The following is a 17,926-nucleotide window of genomic DNA, read 5'->3' as shown; positions in this document are numbered from 1 at the left end:
CAGCGGGCGGTCGCCATGCACGCGGCCTCCGTGCCCACTCCAGCGGGTGGTCGCCATGCACGCGGCCTCCGTGCCCACTCCAGCAGGTGGTTGCCGGGCACATGGCATCCCTGCCCACTCCACCAAGCTGCTCTGGAGCAAAGCTACTTACCGGAGGGAGCAGACTCAGGCCATAGGCCGCAGGCTGGAGGGGCCTGAGTGGCAGGGCCCGTCCTCGCCCACTGACCGTGGCACCTGTCATGGCCCTGAGACGCAGCTGTGAAGGCGGGAGCAGCTGCCTCCCCTGGGCTTGGCCTCCCGTGGGTCACCCCCTCCCCTGCCCGCCCCAGCCGGGGTGGTGGGAGCGTCCCGCTGCTGCTGCGCACGGGGGGCTCATCGCGACGCCCCTGGGCTTTCACTCCTCGGGGTCCTCGGGGACCACCTCGTGGATTGGCTGTCGGTCTCACTGGTCGGGACTTTCTGGCTCCTGGCTGGACCCTGGACGTCCCAGCCGGCGTGCCATGCTGACCCCAGTGACTGGATGGGATGGGAACCCACCCCCGCGGACAGTCACCCAGCAGGACCTGGGCCCAGCACGCCTGCCCTGGAGCCTCAGCCGTGCCGCACTCCCAGGCCCTGCTTCCTGCCACAGATGGCCACGTGCAGGGCCTGGAGACGTGGGCCCAGACACGGGCTCAAAGGCACACACGTGTGCACGCAACCCCCTACACACCAGTGACATTTGGGCACAGCCACCCTGGGGGTGGGGGACTCTGACCAGGGAAGCCTGGCTCGGACCCCAGGGAGCCCAGGGAGGGCTGGGGCAAAAGGGAGCCGGGGCAGAAGCACGCGGAGGCACAGCTGGTGGAGACTCGGGCACAGGTTCGCGGGTGCGCGCACACGCAATGGTGCACACAGGCCACCGCACAGCTGCGGCCAGCCTGCCCCCCGGGCGGGAGACTTGGAGGCTAGATGCGGCCCTGGGCACCAGAGGCTTCTGCTGGGACCTCAGGAGGGCCGTGGGGGCTCCAGCTGAAGCGTCGATGAGCTGGCGACCTGCGACTCCCGGCTGACCACATGGGGCTGGCCCCTCTGGGCGCCTGCCGCCCACCTGGCTGCTGCCGTCTCTGCCTGTGTGTTCCGTGCTGAGCCGGGGAGCCATCTGGGTTTCTGGGGGGCGTCTCCTTAGCCCACGTGCAGCTGGCGACCCGCCCAGCCCCGGATGCCGCCCTGCCCCAGTCCCGCACCCAGGCGTCACCCTCAATCTGCAGTCCCCAGAACCAGCTCACCCGGCCGGAAGTCAGTCTGGTCTTCCCTCCCCACTCTGCCAGTTCCAGTCCTGCCAGTTCCAGCCCTGGGCTCGGCCTGCTGTGTCCGCTGACCCGCCCCCGCACTCCTGAGGGCCCCGGGCGACGCCGCTCAGCAGGATGGACCCTGATGGTCTCGGCAGGAGGCGCTGGGGGCTGGGGCACGGGGGCTGTGCGTGCACGAGGAGGCAGCCCACAGACCACCAGGCACAGGACATCTGCTTTATTTGTCTGCAAGCAGGGCACACACACACCTTCTCCAGCTCAGGGGCAAGGGCACCGGCAGGGAGGCCGCAGCCGGGGTCTGGACAGTGGCCTCACAGCAGGTCCGGGCTTCAGGCTCCACGTCACGGCGGGCCCGGGGCGAGGCTGCGTCAGCCCTGTAAGGAGAAGAGCCCGGTCGCCGGGTGCACTGGCCCCAGCTCTGCTCCACCAGCACTGAGCGGGGGTCCTCCCCAGCGGCCCCCAGGCCTGGATGGAGCCCCCTCAGCTCCGCGCCCGTGGCTTCCCGCCCCGGCCCTGGGCCCAGCCTCGGTCCGGAGAACGGCTCACTCTGTTCTCTCTCTGTGGCTCCGATTCTCCCAGGGAAACTGCCTGGAGGGCCCCCACCCTAAGGTGCGGGCTGGCGGGACCTGCTCAGCAACACGGGCGGCAGGGCTGCAGCTGGCCCAGGCCCAGGGGCACCCACGGGCACCTGCCCCTCCCTGGTGCCTCAGGCAGCCCGGAGCTCTCGGGGGCCTGGGGGTCAGCCGGGAGGGTCAAGGCAGGGCCTCAAGGTCAGCCCGGGACCACCACACCCACCTTCCACCCCTAGGTCAGGGCCATCAGGCCTCACACTGCCCTCTGCTGCCTGGCCACTCTGCCTCCCATGGGGTGCAGCCCACAGCCCACAGCCACAGCCCTGCCCCACATCGCGCCTCCTCCCCCGCTGCCCAGACATCAGGACGGGGGCACCCCGGAGGCCAGGGCCTGGCTTGACCCAGCCTCGCTGACTTGGTGCCCACCGGTGCGCCCACGCCCCGCCCGAGCCCGGGGGTAGGCTCCGTGTACCTTGTGTGCAGAGCTGACGCAGTGCTGGTAGGCCCTCACCAGGTCGGCGCAGAGCAGCACCTCCTGCAGGCGGTCGCGGTAGCAGTGCAGGATCTGGGCCTGCAGCCCGGAGCACACGGGCTCCACCCTGCGTGGCCTGTGGACACGGGAGGGGCTGCGGTCACCCCAGAGGGCCCGCGGGGCTCCCCGCCCACTCGCCCTGCTGTGGGCCCGCTTCTCCCCCAGAGCTGTCTGAGTTCACAGCTAACACACGCAGGACGCAGGACGCGGGACGACCACAGCGCGCCTAGGGCAGAGCGGAGACGCCCAGACCCCTTCCCAGGAGTGTCTGCAGGCGCCTGGGGGGGTCACCGTCCCTGCAGCGCTCGTCAAGGGAGGCCTGGGCCACACACTAGACTCCACACACACTTATCTGAAGAATGGCGGATTTCTCTTTTTCAAAGCGTGAAGCAAACACAGGAAAGCAAAGCAGAACTCACTCTCAAATCAGCTCCTTCCTGCCGCCTCCCCCACGGCCCCTCCCTCCCTCCCCCCCCCGGGCCTGAAAAGCTCTCCCGCACACACCCTCACACTTGTGTGCACAGGCACACACATGTGTACAGACACGTACACACACGTGTACACACTCACATGTGTGCCCACTCGCACGTACACACACACGGGCACATACATGCACAGACGCACGTGCACACACACTCACATTTGTACACATGCTCACATGTGTGCACACACACTCACATGTGCTCTCACACCCCAGGACACATGTGCTGAGGACTCTGCCCCCGCAGCTCCAGGCAGGGTGCCGTCTCTCACCCCGCACCCCCCACACCGGCAGCTGAGACCAGGAGGCTCCAGGACACACGTTCAGAGAGTCTCCAGGGCTCCAGGCGGGTCCACGTGGGACACACGCATGCACAGAGCCAGCAGGGCCCCGAGCTCGGGCACCAGGGCAGGACCCTGCTCCCATCTCCCAGGACCTGCAGGAGGACAACGGTCCTGCCCCCGGTCCAGTCCTGAAAGCCCAGCCCCGGCAAGTACCAGGACCGAATGCTGCTTGTGGCAGAGCTCAGAGTGCCCCTGGCAGCGGGTGAAGGCAGGAGGGGGCTCAGTGCCCCTCGCCCCAGTCTCTGACCACCTGGCCCCCAGTGCCACCTGACACCCTCCTCTCCAAGCCCCAGGCCCTCTGGTGTGGACAAGGCTAACGGAGGGCCTTTCAAATGTCTCCGGACAGGCATCCCCTCCCCCCCGCCCTCCCTGAAACACCTTCCTGCGCGTTTCCCTCTGCCCTCCTCCACCCCGCTGGCCCTGGGCTGGGAGCCCTGTGCCTGGAGAGTGCTCCAGCCTGGCATTCCCTGCTGTCCTTCACATCAGCCTCAATGGGGGGCAGAGGGCGGCACCGGGGGCTGGGCAAGGCTGGAAACTCAGGACGTGGCCTCAGCTGGAAACGACGTCTTGGAGGATACGGTTGGTGAGGGTGGGGTCAGCCTCTGATCCAGCGTGACGAGTATCCCCTCAGAGGAGGAGGGACACATCACCAGGAGAAGCCACGTGGCACCAGTGCAGAGGCTGCAGAGACGTGCCCACGAGCCAAGGACGCCAGGCCTCCCAGCAGCACAGAAGCTGGACACGCTGGACACAGGCCTGAGACCCTCGAGCTTCTGGGGGAGCTGCCCACTGGCTGCAGAAGCCCAGGAAACACGGTCGGCTGTGTAGGGAAGCGGTGGAGCACCGGCCGGGTGGAAGCCAGCAGGAGGCAGACGGCTGGCCGGTCCTTTCTAACAGAGAGGGACCCACATCCTCCGTGACAGAGGGCTCCTTGGCAAGCGGCTCGGCTGGGAAGGCCGCCTCCAGGCTGCCCCGGCCGAGCCTGAGGTCCAGGTCGTTCTGAGAACCAGCCTGCTGGATCCGAACCCGCACAGTGGCCCATTCTGCAGGTGGGGACGCTGGTATCAGAGGGCTTAGGCGACCCGCCCAAGGCCACACCGCACGCGACAGGCAAGCCTAACGGCCTGCTCGTCTGGCTGTACAGCCCCCGGGCTCCACGCTGCATCCACTGAGATCCACTCCAATTCTGGAAGACTCCCCGAAGATTCCAGGGAAGAAACCACCAAGGGCAAAGAAAAGAAGCAGAAGACACACGGGACTCCGGTTCCCCGTGGAGCCGGACGTTCCCAACTGGGAGGGCTGATGCCCAGCGCGTGCGGGCACCCATGCCAGCGGGGGGCCGGCCCCCCCAAACCTGCAAACCCCACTGCCCACAGGCCCGAGCCCGGCCCCCTCGCGTGTCCCTCCAAAGGCTCTCCTTCCGCCAACAAGAGCGCATCGCTGCCCTTCTCCCATCACCACTGCTGACATAACCACCCCCCGGGGGCTGCAGCGGAACCTGGCCGGCAGACGTCCTTCCGACATCTCCTTCCTGAGCCACGCAGGCGGAGCGGGGCTCGGGGGCTCCCTGGGGCCAGACGTCTGTCTCTGTCAGGGCTGGGCAGGCCCTGCTGCTCCCTGAGGATGCATTGCCCCCACCACGGCCACTCCTGTGCGCTCAGCCGTCAGCCAGCAGCCACGGGGGCCTCCACCTCGACCCAACCCTGGGACAGCTCGCCCCCGAGGAGATGGGGCGCAGACAGACCCCTAGGGCCGCTTAGCCATTGACAGAGCTCCTCCCTGGGCTGCACACACACACACACGTGCACAGACACACACGTGCACAGAGCCAGCAGGCCACTCCTGACTCTGACCCTTTGTGAAGAAGCTGCAAGGGAGGCATGTATCCGCCCCCACCCCCACCCAGGAGCTCTTGATTCAGCAGACGCGTGGAAGGGACATGGGCCCAGGGGACAGCATGTCTCAGGGGTCAGGGGTGTCCGAGCAGAGAGCCAGCCCCTGTGGTCCCTCGGAGGCCCAGGGGGTGGGAGGCACCAGGGAAGGTGCAGCGACGCCTGAGGACCCCCCGGACCCGGATGCTGGGCCCCCTCATCCCCTGCTCTCTCGAGGCCATCCGTCTCCTGCTGACCAGAGTCACCCCAGTCTGGCTCTCCCAGTCCTGAGACACTCCTGGGGCCTTTCCAAGCCCACTGGTGGGGCGCCTGGGCCAGGATCTCCTGCAGAACTGAATTCAGGCTGTCCCCGCCCCCTGTTCCAGCCCCACCGAGCCCAGCGTCCCCAGCACCCAGGGCTGACTGGCCACCTGACGTGCTTCCCTGGGAGCCGCCACTCCATGCGGGACGCGGCCTCCACCCTGCTGTTCCCCTGCTCTCCCGAAGCCTTTACGCCGGCACAGCTGTGCCCGCCCGGCCCTCGCCCTTTGCCCAGAGACGGGCCAGCAGCCCCTGCCCGCATGCTGAGGCCCAGGACCCTTAGGGCTAGCTTTCTGTCTGGCGTCCAGGGTACTGCACCCGTGAGAGGAGGCTCACCCGGGGCTGGGCAGGTGTGGTGCCAGGTGGGAGCTGCGCTCGGTGTCTCCCCAGGGCTGCAGCCTATCCCTGGGGTCCGTCTGCAGCTGCAAGGACACAGTGGTGGGGGCGCTGCCCCTGGCATGTCTGTGGAGGCCACCGTGAGACAGGCATGACACCCACAGGAGGGGCTGGCAGGGCCCTGGACCACGGGGTCTAGGGGTCAGCCACTAGCAGCAATGGCCGAAACCTGAGGCCGGCTGCCCAGGCGTGCAGACCGGGATGAGGGCCACAGCGGCCGTTTCAGCCTCAGCTGGTCTGAGGGAAGACCCTTGGCCCTGCAAAGGGATTTGACTGGAGTCACTCGCAAGCGGAGGACAGCCCCGTGCAGCCAAGCCCAGCAGAGCCCCATCGGAGGCCAGCCAGTGCCGGGGGCCAGCGTGAGGAACTCCGCCCATGGCCAAGGTCATGAGGAAGGAGGCTTGGCATACGCAAAGGCGTGATCAAGCCTCCGGAAACCCCGTTCCCAAGCATCTACCCCAAAACCAGAGTCTGTTTTATGCTCTCCCCCATAACCGTTTTTCTCGGAGAAGGAGTAAACAGTGCAGCTCCAAGGAAATAAAAATTCCCGGGCGTGACAAGAGTGTTTCAGCTTAGGACTCCTCTGAAGGGTATCTAGCCCGCCTGTATAGGTTCGTCCAGCCACATGTGATTGTTTACAGCCTCCCAACCTGAGGCATGAGATGTTTTAGACTTACTAAAGGCAAATTCTTTTGGGGAGTTAGAAATTATTAGTATAGTGGGTTGGTTAGGAATTATATTGGTGAAGGGTTTTTCATTTGTTGTGTCAATGATTGCTGCTAATTCCCTGCTCTGGGTGGGACAAGGATGTCTCAGGTCAAACCTCTCTGCTGACAGACTAGCTTGTGTGACAGGATTATCCATACTCCTGCCACATGATTGTTTACTACCTCTCAACCATAAACAGCACAGAGAGTTTGGAGTATTTTGAGAGTCTTAATTAGCATAGGGCTTTTCTCATTGTTGAGCCAATGATTGCGGCCAGGCCTCCATATCCTTAGGCACCTGGGAATATATTAATCAATGTATTTGGAATATAGAAAAGGAAATAAGAGTAGTTTTTGATGTTAGCAATACTAGACGTTTTGAGTTAATGAATTTTCTCTTTTGTAACAGATCACTGTACTTTGTTATAAATCACTGTGTCCTTGCTATGTAAAAATGTAACTTTATCACTATCTTAAGACTAAATAGATCTTAAGGGGAGCACTGGTGAAAGGATTTTCACTTGTTGGGCTGATGTTTGCTGCTAAATCTCCATGTTCCCTGCCCTTATGATGAATATAACTAGCATATAGGAGAAATAAGTATTAACCTTTAGGATTAATCCTGTTAACCTTGGGTTAAATAAATTCCTTTCTTGATTGTAACTCACTACCCCCTCACCCTATAGGAATGCAACTTTATTTGGAGGGTGGTGCCTGGTTTAAGAAAAAATACCCTTGGAAGAAATAAGTTTTTTTGGTTATCAGAAAGAAAGGATCATAAAATGTCAGCAAGTCTCACTCATGGCCAGATGATGTAATATCCCTAAAACCTTTTTTTATACATTTATGTGAAGCACCTGATTTTGATAAAGGTCAGGACTGCTGACCCCCGCGTGACTCTGTATTCATCCCTATGTGTGACAAAAGGTATATAAGCAAACCCAAAAATAAAGGAATCGGATCCGTTTCCGGAAAGACTGAGTCCCCCGTGTCGCTTCTTTCTTGCTCCCTGTTTTTCTGGCTGAATTCCCATCTGGAGCATGGGTGCTATTCCACGTAAGCCAAGTTATGCAGCCTCCTTTTCTCCACTACACTATCTCCTACTACACTATCCGTTTCTAATCTCTCTATATACCTGTAATTAAATATGTATTTTTCCAAAGACGCCGACGCCGTCCCCACCTTCGAATTCCCTGGATCCACCAGGGTGGGACCCCGGCCAGCCAGCAGGGCCACACAGGGCTCGGGGACAGGAGACAGGTGCTCATGGCGGGAGGGGCCCCGTGGAGACACGGGGGCTGCTCAGGGCCTGCGGTCCTCCACCTCGGAAGCAGCACCCCGACCTCTTAAGTCTCCCCGGGCTGGACCCGTCCCCACTGGGGTCACACCCCACATGCCCAGCAAAGGGAATGAACACGGCCGAGGCCTGTCTCCTACATCCTCTCTGCCAGTTCCCGACCTGTCAGCCTGCCGCCAGGACCTGTCCCCACTGGGGTCACCCTGTGTTTGGGTGCACACACATCTGGGTCCACCAGCGTCTCGGCAGCAGCCGCCCCAAGCCCACGTGTCCCTGTGCTCGCCACCTGGCCAAGCACGCACTGCACGAGCCCATGCTGCAGGGTGCAGGGGGCCTGGGGAGAGCTAGGCCCCGCCCCTCACCCAGCCCGGCCAGCAGTCACCACCGCAGTGAGGCGGCCGGGCCCCCGGGAGCAGCAGGCAATGAGGGCTGCTGCGGGAAGCGAGGCGGACCCCGCTCGCTCCAGTCCCCGCGTCCCCGGGCACCTGTCCCCTCCCCTGGGCCCTTTGTCCTCACCCAGTCGGCCCCCCCGGCCCCCCACGTCACCAGCTCAGACCCCTGCATCCGGTCATGGAGGTGCCAGAACAGGAAGGGCCGTGGCGGCCTGGGGGACATGTCTGGGTTCTGTGGCAAGGCTGCAGACCGGAAGGGCTCTGTGGTTACGGAGGATGGCCTTGGGCAGCTCTGTGGACCGGAGGCCTGGGGGCGGCGAGTCACTGGGTCAGAGGAAGACGGTGCTTCTGTCTCGAGGGGGGTGGTGAGGATGCAGACGCGGGCATGACCGACTGGCACCTGGGTTAACGCACGAGTTCTTATTCCTGTGACCTTTCTGTGGGTTTGAAATCACTTCAAAATAAGACAAAATAAAACCCAACATGCACGGCCATTTGAGACGACTGAATGTATTCAAAAGGCTGCGTATATGCCGAAAGTACCCACCGGGGGCCCTTCTCCGGCTGGGATGGGGGCAGGGCGGTGTGACAGCGATTCTGCATCATCTGAAGAAAGCGCTGGAACAAGCTCTCAGGGGCAAGGACCTGCTCTGCTGTATAGCTTGTCTTAAGTAACTGAGTGGCAAGGTGTGTTTACACGTACTTGGAACGCGCACGCTGGCCCCAAGAGTCCAGGAGGAGACCCAAGGTCAAGGGCGCATGACTGGGCAGGGTTATCCATCACTGCCGAGGGCATGAAGCTTCCCCATTTGGTGAAGAACCAAAGTGGGTCTGCACCTCACACCCCAGACCCGAGAAACCACAGGGGGGCCGCCCGAAGCATGCCTGAGTGGGAATAAATCACGGCAGGTGTGTGTGCACACGCGTGCGCCTGCACACACATGTTCTCCAACCAACAAGTCCCTCTAGAAGGACTGAAGGATACGTGCATGAAGTCAGCCTAAGCTGTCTGTCATAGCTGTCATTATATCGGCAGAAAAAAAAAACTGCGAAGCTTCTCAGTCCCCTTCAATAAGTAATAGATTACATAAATTCTGATGCCAGGACTTCCCTGCTGGTCCAGAGGTTAGACTCCACCTGCCCATGCAGGGGACACAGGCTCTGCCCCTGGTCTGGGGAGATCCACACGCTGAGGGCCGTACACTACACGTGAGCCCAACTACGGAGCCCATGTGCTGGAGCCGCGCTGGGACGGGGACGCCGCACGGTGAGCGGCCCACACACCCCGGGAGGAGCGGCCTGCCCTCCGCGCTGCAGGAGGCGCGTGCAGGGCGACCAGGACCCAGCACGGCCACAAGGACCAACAGCAATTCTGCGAGGTTTGAAGGAAAACTGACCTTGCAGGACAGCAATGCGGAATTTAAAGTGAGCACACAAGCCCACATGGAGAGACAGGGCCACGGGGACCAGGAGAGGGGCGCGACGGGTGTTCCAGGAGCCCACTGACACCCGGCAGTATGCTGTCCACAGAGCGGGCAGAAACTGAGGACAGGGCCCAGGAAGGGTCTGCCTGCCCCCACCTGCCGCCCACAGGAACACCGGCCCCACAGAGCTCAGCACGCAGGGGCCTGCGAGTGACCCACTGTGCCCAGGCCAAGCGCGCACGCCTGCACACACACACGCGCGCGCACACACACACACACACACAGAACACACACACACACACTGCGAGAGATCCACTGTGCCCAGGCCAAGCGCGCACGCCTGCACACACACACGCACACACACTCTCTCTCTCTCTGTCTCTCTCTCTCTGCAAGGGAGGGCCCAGGCCTTCAATGTGAAACCTATGTGAACTCCTTGGCTGAGCACTTCCTGCCACACACACACACAGGGAGAGATCTACTGTGCCCAGGACAAGAGTGTGCACACACCCACACCCACACGGTGAGAGATCCACTGTGCCCAGGCCAAGCACACACACACACACACACACACACACACACACTCACTCTCTCTCTCTCTCTCTGCACGGGAGGGCCCAGGCCTTCGATGTGAGACCTATGTGAACTCCCTGGCTGAGCACTTCCTGCCACGTCAGCCCAAGCAAAAGCTGGAGCCCGCTGTCCCCACCGACCCAGGCCTGTCCAGCCCTCACTGAGTGCACTTTACCTCCGGACCAACTCCATTCACCATGTGAGAGATTCGCTATGCTGCAAATCACCCTTCCTAATTTTCTTTAATTCCTCAAGATGCATTCTGCTGCCTTTGATGAAATAAACACAGCTTCACTGCTCATTTTTACCGTATAGAAAGTATCATGAATTTTATATCCAGGATGAGCAGCAAGCTTTGTATTACAGAAGTCCTATTTTTTCTCTTACAGCTTCAACCAGACTTTTGGCCTTGCTTAAACAGGCAGTTGGTACTAAGCTGCTCACGGTCCTAAGCAGATGTACAGAGTCCACAACAATAAACCATGAGAGCAGAGCCTCCTGTCACCGGGCTTCCCACCCTACGCACTCCAGCCAGGCGCTGGGCATGGCTTCAGTGTCTCACCACGAGGTGCTGGCCCCCCCCCCCGGGACTCTAGCCTGGCCCTGAGGACCAGGCACCCGGGGATCCCGGGCCCCAAGGACTAGTCACCGTGCAGACCCGGGCCCCCAGGACTGGTCACTGTTCAGGCCCGGGCCCCCAGGACTGGTCACCATGCAGGCCCGGGCCCCCAGGACTGACTGGTCACGGTTCAGGCCCGGGCCCCCAGGACTGGTCACCGGCTTAGACCTGGGCCCCCAGGACTGGTCACCGTTCAGGCCCGGGCCCCCAGGACTGGTCACTGTTCAGGCCCGGGCCCCCAGGACTAGTCACTGTTCAGACCCGGGCCCCCAGGACTGGTCACCGGCTTAGACCTGGGCCCTAGGGATTAGTCATTGTAAGGCTGTTGGGGTGAATGGGGCCTGCAAAGCAGCACTTAGACCTGGTTCAAGATCGCCTAGTGGCCAGCATGGCACAGGCTGGTGGGCCTTAATGCAGACCCCAGAGAGTGGGAGGGGCACAGAGGACGCAGTGACCATGGTGACCAGTCCTGGGGGCACAGGGGCACAGAGGCCCGGGGGCCCCTCGGCTTCGTGCCAACACTGACATCCTGCCAGCAGAAACCAAGAACTAGGGGAAACCCGGCTTCTGCTCCGGCCGGAGTCCTGCGTCGCCAAGTCACGGCAGGGCTGTGCAGGCGCCAGGGACCCAGAGCCACGCGCAAGACGCACACTCTTTCCAAAGCAACTCCCAGACACAAGTGGCTGTGTCTTTAAAACAAAGAACTAAATGCCATAAAACTGGTTTTGCTATCTAGAACCAAAGTGACCCCATTTTTCACTTTTAGAAAGTCCGTAAGGAGAAGGCATTGGCACCCCACCCCAGTACTCTTGCCTGGAAAATCCCATGGATGGAGGAGCCTGGTGGGCTGCAGTCCATGGGGTCGCGAAGAGTCGGACACGACTGAGCGACTCCACTTTCACGCACTGGAGAAGGAAACGGCAGCCCACTCCAGTGTTCTTGCCTGGAGAATCCTAGGGACGGGGGAGCTTGGGGGGCTGCCGTCTATGGGCACAGAGTCGGGCACGACTGAAGCGACTCAGCAGCAGCAGCAGCAGAAAGTCCATATTTTTAACCAGTATGGAGAAACTCACCCGTCTGAGGCCAGCCAGTTTCCCTGACCAAGGAGACAGCATCGGGAGGGGGGGCGGCCTGGTCCCGCGGACCAGCAGACCGCAGCGGGGCTCCAACAGTGACACCCGATGGGCACGGGCCAGGCCCGGGGGCCAAGGAACCCGAGGGACTGCCAGGAGCCGATTCCGGGACGGCGACATACCCAGCGGACAAGGAGGGAGACAGCGCGCCACCTTCCATGAGCCATGGGACCCTGACCACTGTCCCCGGGAGGCGCTTGCCGGGGGCCCCACAGAAGAGCGTGGCAGCCAGGGCAGCTCCAGGGGCGGCTCGGAGGGGCTGTGTCCGTGACACCCCCAGCAGCCTCCGGGAGGAGCTGGAGGTCAGCCTGTGGAGCACAACCCCAACAGCCAGCAGCCTCTGGGAGGAGCTGGAGGCCAGCCTGCCAGAGCATGACCCCAACGGTCAGTAGGCTCCGGCTGGCGGGGCTGCAGCTGCTGTCGAGGGGCCGCCCATGGGGTCCTGTGGTCTCGGGGTGCCCCAAGCAGTGGCCCCAAACCCCCCCTCGTTTGCGAATGCATTGGGGGGTTGGGGTAACAGCGGGAGTAATGTTTGGGGGCACTCTGAGGGGTTCTGAGGAATAACGGCCGCAGGTATACGTTCCACTTCCCAGAGGCTGCAAGGCAGAGAAGCCTCAGAACCGGGCGCTCGACTCCCTGAGGTCTGACTGCACCAGGGACCTAGGCCCCAGTCCTGGGCGATAAAACCTACGGCCTCTGGAGAGCACGCAGGAAGCCCCCGGGTGGCGGTGGCCAGCCTGTGCCCTGCACCCCGTTTCTCCGGAGGTGGACCCCTGGGACAGAGGGCTCCCGGGTTCCGGCGCCACCGCCTTCCGCTGGAGCCTGCAGACTGCTGCCCAGGCCTCTCAGCCATGCGCACAGAGCCACAGGCACTGTGCTTCCTGGGGCCCTTGCTTTGGCCTGGGGCACGCGGGCCCGGAGACGACACAGCCCATGGGAGGTCAGCAGAGCCGCACTCGTCACTGTGCAAGGCCCGCTCTCCTGCCCCACGGGGCCCTGCGGACCCTCCTAGGTCTGCACCCCAAGTAATAGCTGTGTTTGCCTCAGGCTGTGCTCCATTTCCTGACGCTCCGCCCCCAGGCCTCCAGTGCGGGAGGACAGACAGACACAACGCTGTAGCTCAGCCCTGTCCTGCACAAGCTCCCCCAACCAGCATCCTGCAGAGGTATGTGGCTCAGGGCTAGGCCACCCGGGAACCCCCAGGACCACGAGGCTGGCAGCACCCATTCTTGACTCCTTGGGGGTCTGAGCCCACAGGACACGCAGGACGTGGGCCTGGAGTGGGTCTGACCCGACCCCTGGCATGAGACGGACGTGGGGGCCTCGGAGCAGGAAGGGACACGGTCACTGTCCTTCCAGAAGCCTGGGAAGAGGCACAGGGGCAGGTTTCCCCGAGGGGCAGTGTTTAGCTGCGGCTGAGCTCGCGGGGAGGAGGAGGGGCCCTTACTTGACAGCGCCCTCAATCTTCGTGGCTGCCTCGTGGAACTGCTGTGACGACAGCCTATACGCCTCGAGGTTCTGTGGAGAAAACACAAGAGCCACAGGTCACCGGATAAGTCCTGCGGCCCCGCCCGCCGCCCCGCCCGCAGACTACCCTGGCAGCACAGCAGGCAGCCCAGTGCACACGGACCCCCCGTGAGCGGGCCCTCCCCCACCTGCAGGAGAGCTTTATGGACACGTGGTCACACACGCGACTCATGAGATCACAGCACAGGCCGCTCAGGGCTACACAGCACCTGGAGACTGCGAGGCCACAGCCCAGGACGTTCACTGTCCCTCAGGGCGTCTGCTGAGCGCCGTCTGGTCCAAGCTCGTCTTACAGGCCTCTGGCACCCAGAGATCTGAAGCGACTTGCCCCAAACCACACTGCAGGCGCAGGTGCCGGACTGCAGCCCAGGATGCCCGCTGCACTGCAGGGCCCGTGGGCCCCGGGCACGTGCTGCCCTCCGTCCAAGGGCGGCCCGCGCAGGGGCCGTGGGGAGGCCACGGGGGCGGGGCCAGTGGGGCAGGGGCCGCGGGGGACGGTGCTTCTCTGCGCTGGGGGAGCGGCCTCAGGCCTCAGGCCAGCAGCCCACATGCTGCTCTTCCAGGAGAGACTCACACACGCCTGCCCCAGCACCAGGTCCAGTGAGGCCCCAATGGGCCTGACGCCCTCCAGGATGTCCTGAGAAGGACGCCAGGGGAGGAGCCTGGCCCGGGGCTGCCTTCAGACGCCAGCAGGTGCCCAGTGGCCCGCCCAGGCTTGGCCCGCCCCTTCCCACCGCAACGCGGGAGGCCTGGTCACGTGGGGCCCCCACGGCCGTCAGCCTCCCAGCCCGGCGCTGGGACTCCACCTCCATGGGAGACATGGGCAGCCTGGACCCCTTGGACCCGAGGAGGCAACAGGAGGCAGGGGCAGAGCTGGGCAGGGTGGGCACCAGCCCCACCTCAGGGGCTGGGCTGATGGGGGCGGGGAACTGGGACCAGGCCCTCAGCCCTGTCCTGGACCCTCGGCCTAGAGAGCTGCCCCCTGGTGGGCACACGAAAGGGGCTCCGAGGAGCAGCAGGGCCCAGGAAGGGTGGAGAATCAGCTCTGGGCCGCGCTGGGGGCTGAACACCCAGTGCAACAGTCAGGAAAGGAACGGGGCTCCCCCGGACCCGGCGAGGACGTGCTGACGCCTGGTCTTCCCCAGGGAGCAGCACAGCTGGATGGGCCTGGGGGCTCCGACCTGCTCCTCCATGCACGGCCCGGCCGGGGGCACCTGGGTCTGTGGGGGGCCTGGATCCGCGGCCGGGGGGGCTGTGGGCTTGGCCTGTGACAGGTGAGGCCTTGCCACAGGAAGAGCCTGCAGGCCGAGAAGCACTGACAACCCCAGAGCCGCTCCCTCCACCTGCCCGTCCGACCTGCCTGCGTGGGACGGCTGCCCCCACCGCTGCCCTGGAGCAAGCAGCAGCCTGCGTCCACCCAGCTTCCTGGGGCCGCTGAAAGGTGCGCCTTCTGAGCCTGCAGCCACTGAGAGCGAGGCCCTCACAGACTCCACGCAAGGGCTTTGGGAAGGACGGGGAATCCCCCACGCACGCCAGGACCCCGTGCCTGCCAGGGGTCCCGCCACAGCACCACCACAGGGACTGCAAGGCTTCATTTTTCAGTGTGGTGGCGCTGTGACCCCCCAGCCCTGCTGCCCGGGAACCCAGTGGCACCCCATCTCCTGCACCTGGCGCGCGCCTGTCCCCTAAAGCAGACCCGAGGAATTCGGAGCCCCTCCTCCGCCCGTGACCAGCCGGCCTCCCCGCTCCTGCTGCTCAGAGTGAGTCTGAAACCAGAAGACCTCATCTCCATTAATTAAAGCTGCCATTAAAAATTAAACAACATGAGTAAGGAGGTGGAGCCTTATCTCCACGGGCTTTAAGAGTCATGGTGTTTCTTCAGTTACTTCGCGAGCAGCTTCCATATTTCATCCTGTCCGATTTCTCCAAGGGCCTGGGTTCTCAGCTCAAAAGAGAAGGTGGAGGTAAGGGGGACGGTGGGGGCGGGGGGGGGCGCGCGTCAGGCAGTCCCCATCACACCAGGGTGGGCGCCTGCGAGGCTGGGAGGACAGTGTGCCACTCCTGCGTGAGGACCCCTGGCAGCTGGAGCGCCAGGGAGCCCGCTGCCCGGCTTCTCTGTGCCCTGCGGACAATCACAGAGCCCCCTGAGCAGTGTGGGCACTGCCACAGAGGCCATGGAGACAGCGAGTTTAAGATGTTCAGGGTGCGTGGGCCTGCACAGAAGAAACAATGAAACTCTTAAAATCTGAACACCCACCGCACGGCAGCCAGGGGAATTATCTGGAAGGGAGACCGTGTTTCCCGGAGGAAAGCTCCCCATGGGAGGGCGTTCCAGCTGCGTCGCCCCATCCATGCCCAGAGCTGCTGGCACTGGTGGTGCCCAAGCAGCGGCCCCCAGGAGCGGCTGAGGGGAGAGCAGGGCAGATCTCCCAGGGCGAGGAGACAGGGGGAACACGGCCGGGGCAGAGAGCCGAGGGCCAGGCTGGAGGAGGGGCTCGGAGCCCCCCGCCAGGAGACAGCATCTCATGGGACACTTCAGGAGCGAAGAGTAGAGGGGCTCGGCCCTGCTCTGCGGGCGCAAGGAGTGAACCACCGTGCGGGGCCATGGGGCCCAGGGACTTCAGGAGGACCCCAGGCCAGGGCCAGCCGGCTGGCGGGCCCTCCAAGCCCGGGGCGGCGCTTCCCTGGAGCCCCTCCCGTCAGGCCCCCCAGGGCCTGGACCCCTTCACGACCTGGACGCCTCCACGGCCCGTTTCCTGCCGGCAGGGCCTGGCCGCGGTGTGAACTGCTGATTGGAGTGTGGCGCCGGCTCCGGGCGAGAGCCCCCTGTGAGCACCTGCGCCTGTGAACAGTCGGGGGAGGCGCCCCGCCGCTTACCGCTGCAGCCCCTCAAGGCCTGGGCTCCTCGGGGCCCTGCTGAGCGTCCTTGCACATTGAGGGGCTGCTGAGTGTGGCTGGGGGGCTGCTGCTCCCCCTCAGGGAGAGAAAATGAGCGTCCTGGGCAGCTCCGTGTGGCCAGTCCCCCTGTAGATGCAGACACACGCGCACCACACTAGGCCCATGCAACACGGGGTCCACACTCGCACTCTGTAGCAGGGCCCTTCAGGATGGGGGTTGGCTCCGGCTGGAGTGGGGAGCTGCTGGGAGCGCACGTGAGGGACCGGGACACCGAGCTCTGCGGTGGTGGCGGGAGGCTGGCCGCCCGGCGAGCAGCTCTGTCCTCACAAAAGCCTGGCAGCCAGCCAGGCCTCCATGCGGGTCAGCTGCTTCTCACACTTGCAGAAACATATTTGGCAAAATGAATAGCTAATTAGTTTGAAAACAAAATGCACAGCACAACAGTAAATTAAAAAGAATTTTTCAAAATAAAGAGACACAAATTTACCTCTACTTCTGTGACTTGCTGGTGACCCAACCCTGAGCAAAGGGCTGCAGGGTCAAGGTCCCAGGACCGCTCCCCACGGGCAGCTGGAGGACCAGGAACCACATGCGGCAGGGACTCAGGCCACAGGGGTGCTGACCAGGATCCCCACGCAGGGGTGCTTGGCATGGAGACAGGGCCCCAGGCTCAGGACACTCCTGTGGCAGTGACTGCCGGCACCTGCTTCCAGAACCTGGCTCCAGGGCTGGAAGCGTCCCTGTGCGGTCAGCCAGGGCGTGGGCCCGCTGGAGGCCCGGTCAGGGGCCTGCAGCAGCAGCGCTCACAGCCTGTCTGATGGGGCAGACTGGCCCCGGGCCTGCTGGTCAGCGCGCTCCCGCAGACCTGAGTGCTCGGGACACCTGGGAGAACCAGGGCGCCCACAGGCAGCACAGCCACTTTCTAAACTCCTGGGGCCCTTGGTGGGGCCCCGCCTCCATGCTCCCCGTCCTTGTGGCCTCACACCTGCAGGCCTCAGCCCTGGAGCCACGGGGCCATCGGAGCCCAGCCTGCAGGCTGCTGGGTGTTTAAAGAAGTTTCCGGGGGTGGGGGGGGGCCTGGGCAAAGTCAGAACCGCTGCTCCCAGCCAGAGGCGCCTGAGGCTAACCCTGCTTTGCTGCTGACGACGCCGTGCCATCAGCCACGGCTGCTGCTCCACAAAGAACTCCACCCTCTGGAAAACCTGGCTGTAGTCCAAAGCTACACACTGCAGAGGAGCACTACGTTTCCCAGTGACTTGACGCTTGTGGTTTGAGAATTTTTAAAAGAAAATCAGAGGAGGAAAGAGGGCGGACTGTCTCATGGGCCCTGTCACCTCCCAGGTGACTGGAAACACATCCGCTCCCAGTCAGCTGTGCAGACAGGCCTACTCCCGCTGCCCTGAATAGGTGATGCTTCTGCATGCTGGCACCTCCTCTGATGCCAACTTCTGATCTCAGGACAACTTCACGAGGCTGCCAGACAGGCTTTGTGGGGATAACACAGCTCAACGTGCTCTTGCTGCTGCTCAGCTGCCCAGGTGTGTCCA

At 63.3% G+C, this 17,926-nt stretch overlaps 1 protein-coding gene across 1 annotated transcript in view; it reads right to left on the bottom strand.

The window, feature by feature from the left end:
• Positions 1–1,494: 1,494 nt before the first annotated feature.
• The window catches only part of CHCHD6 (coiled-coil-helix-coiled-coil-helix domain containing 6), a 102,917-nt gene continuing 86,485 nt past the window's right edge, over positions 1,495–17,926 (bottom strand). The window contains exons 6-8 of the mRNA XM_040246628.1: positions 13,402–13,472; positions 2,337–2,472; positions 1,495–1,666 (exon numbers count right to left, since the gene is read on the bottom strand). Coding sequence (XP_040102562.1) covers positions 1,661–1,666; positions 2,337–2,472; positions 13,402–13,472 — 213 coding nt within the window. The 3' untranslated portion in view covers positions 1,495–1,660. The remainder of the gene's footprint in view (positions 1,667–2,336; positions 2,473–13,401; positions 13,473–17,926) is intronic.

Source organism: Oryx dammah, unplaced genomic scaffold (genome assembly GCF_014754425.2).
Source record: "Oryx dammah isolate SB20612 unplaced genomic scaffold, SCBI_Odam_1.1 HiC_scaffold_9, whole genome shotgun sequence".
Taxonomy (NCBI): domain Eukaryota; kingdom Metazoa; phylum Chordata; class Mammalia; order Artiodactyla; family Bovidae; genus Oryx; species Oryx dammah.
Note: the sequence above shows the minus strand (reverse complement) of the source record. Positions and strands in the feature narration are given on the sequence as shown.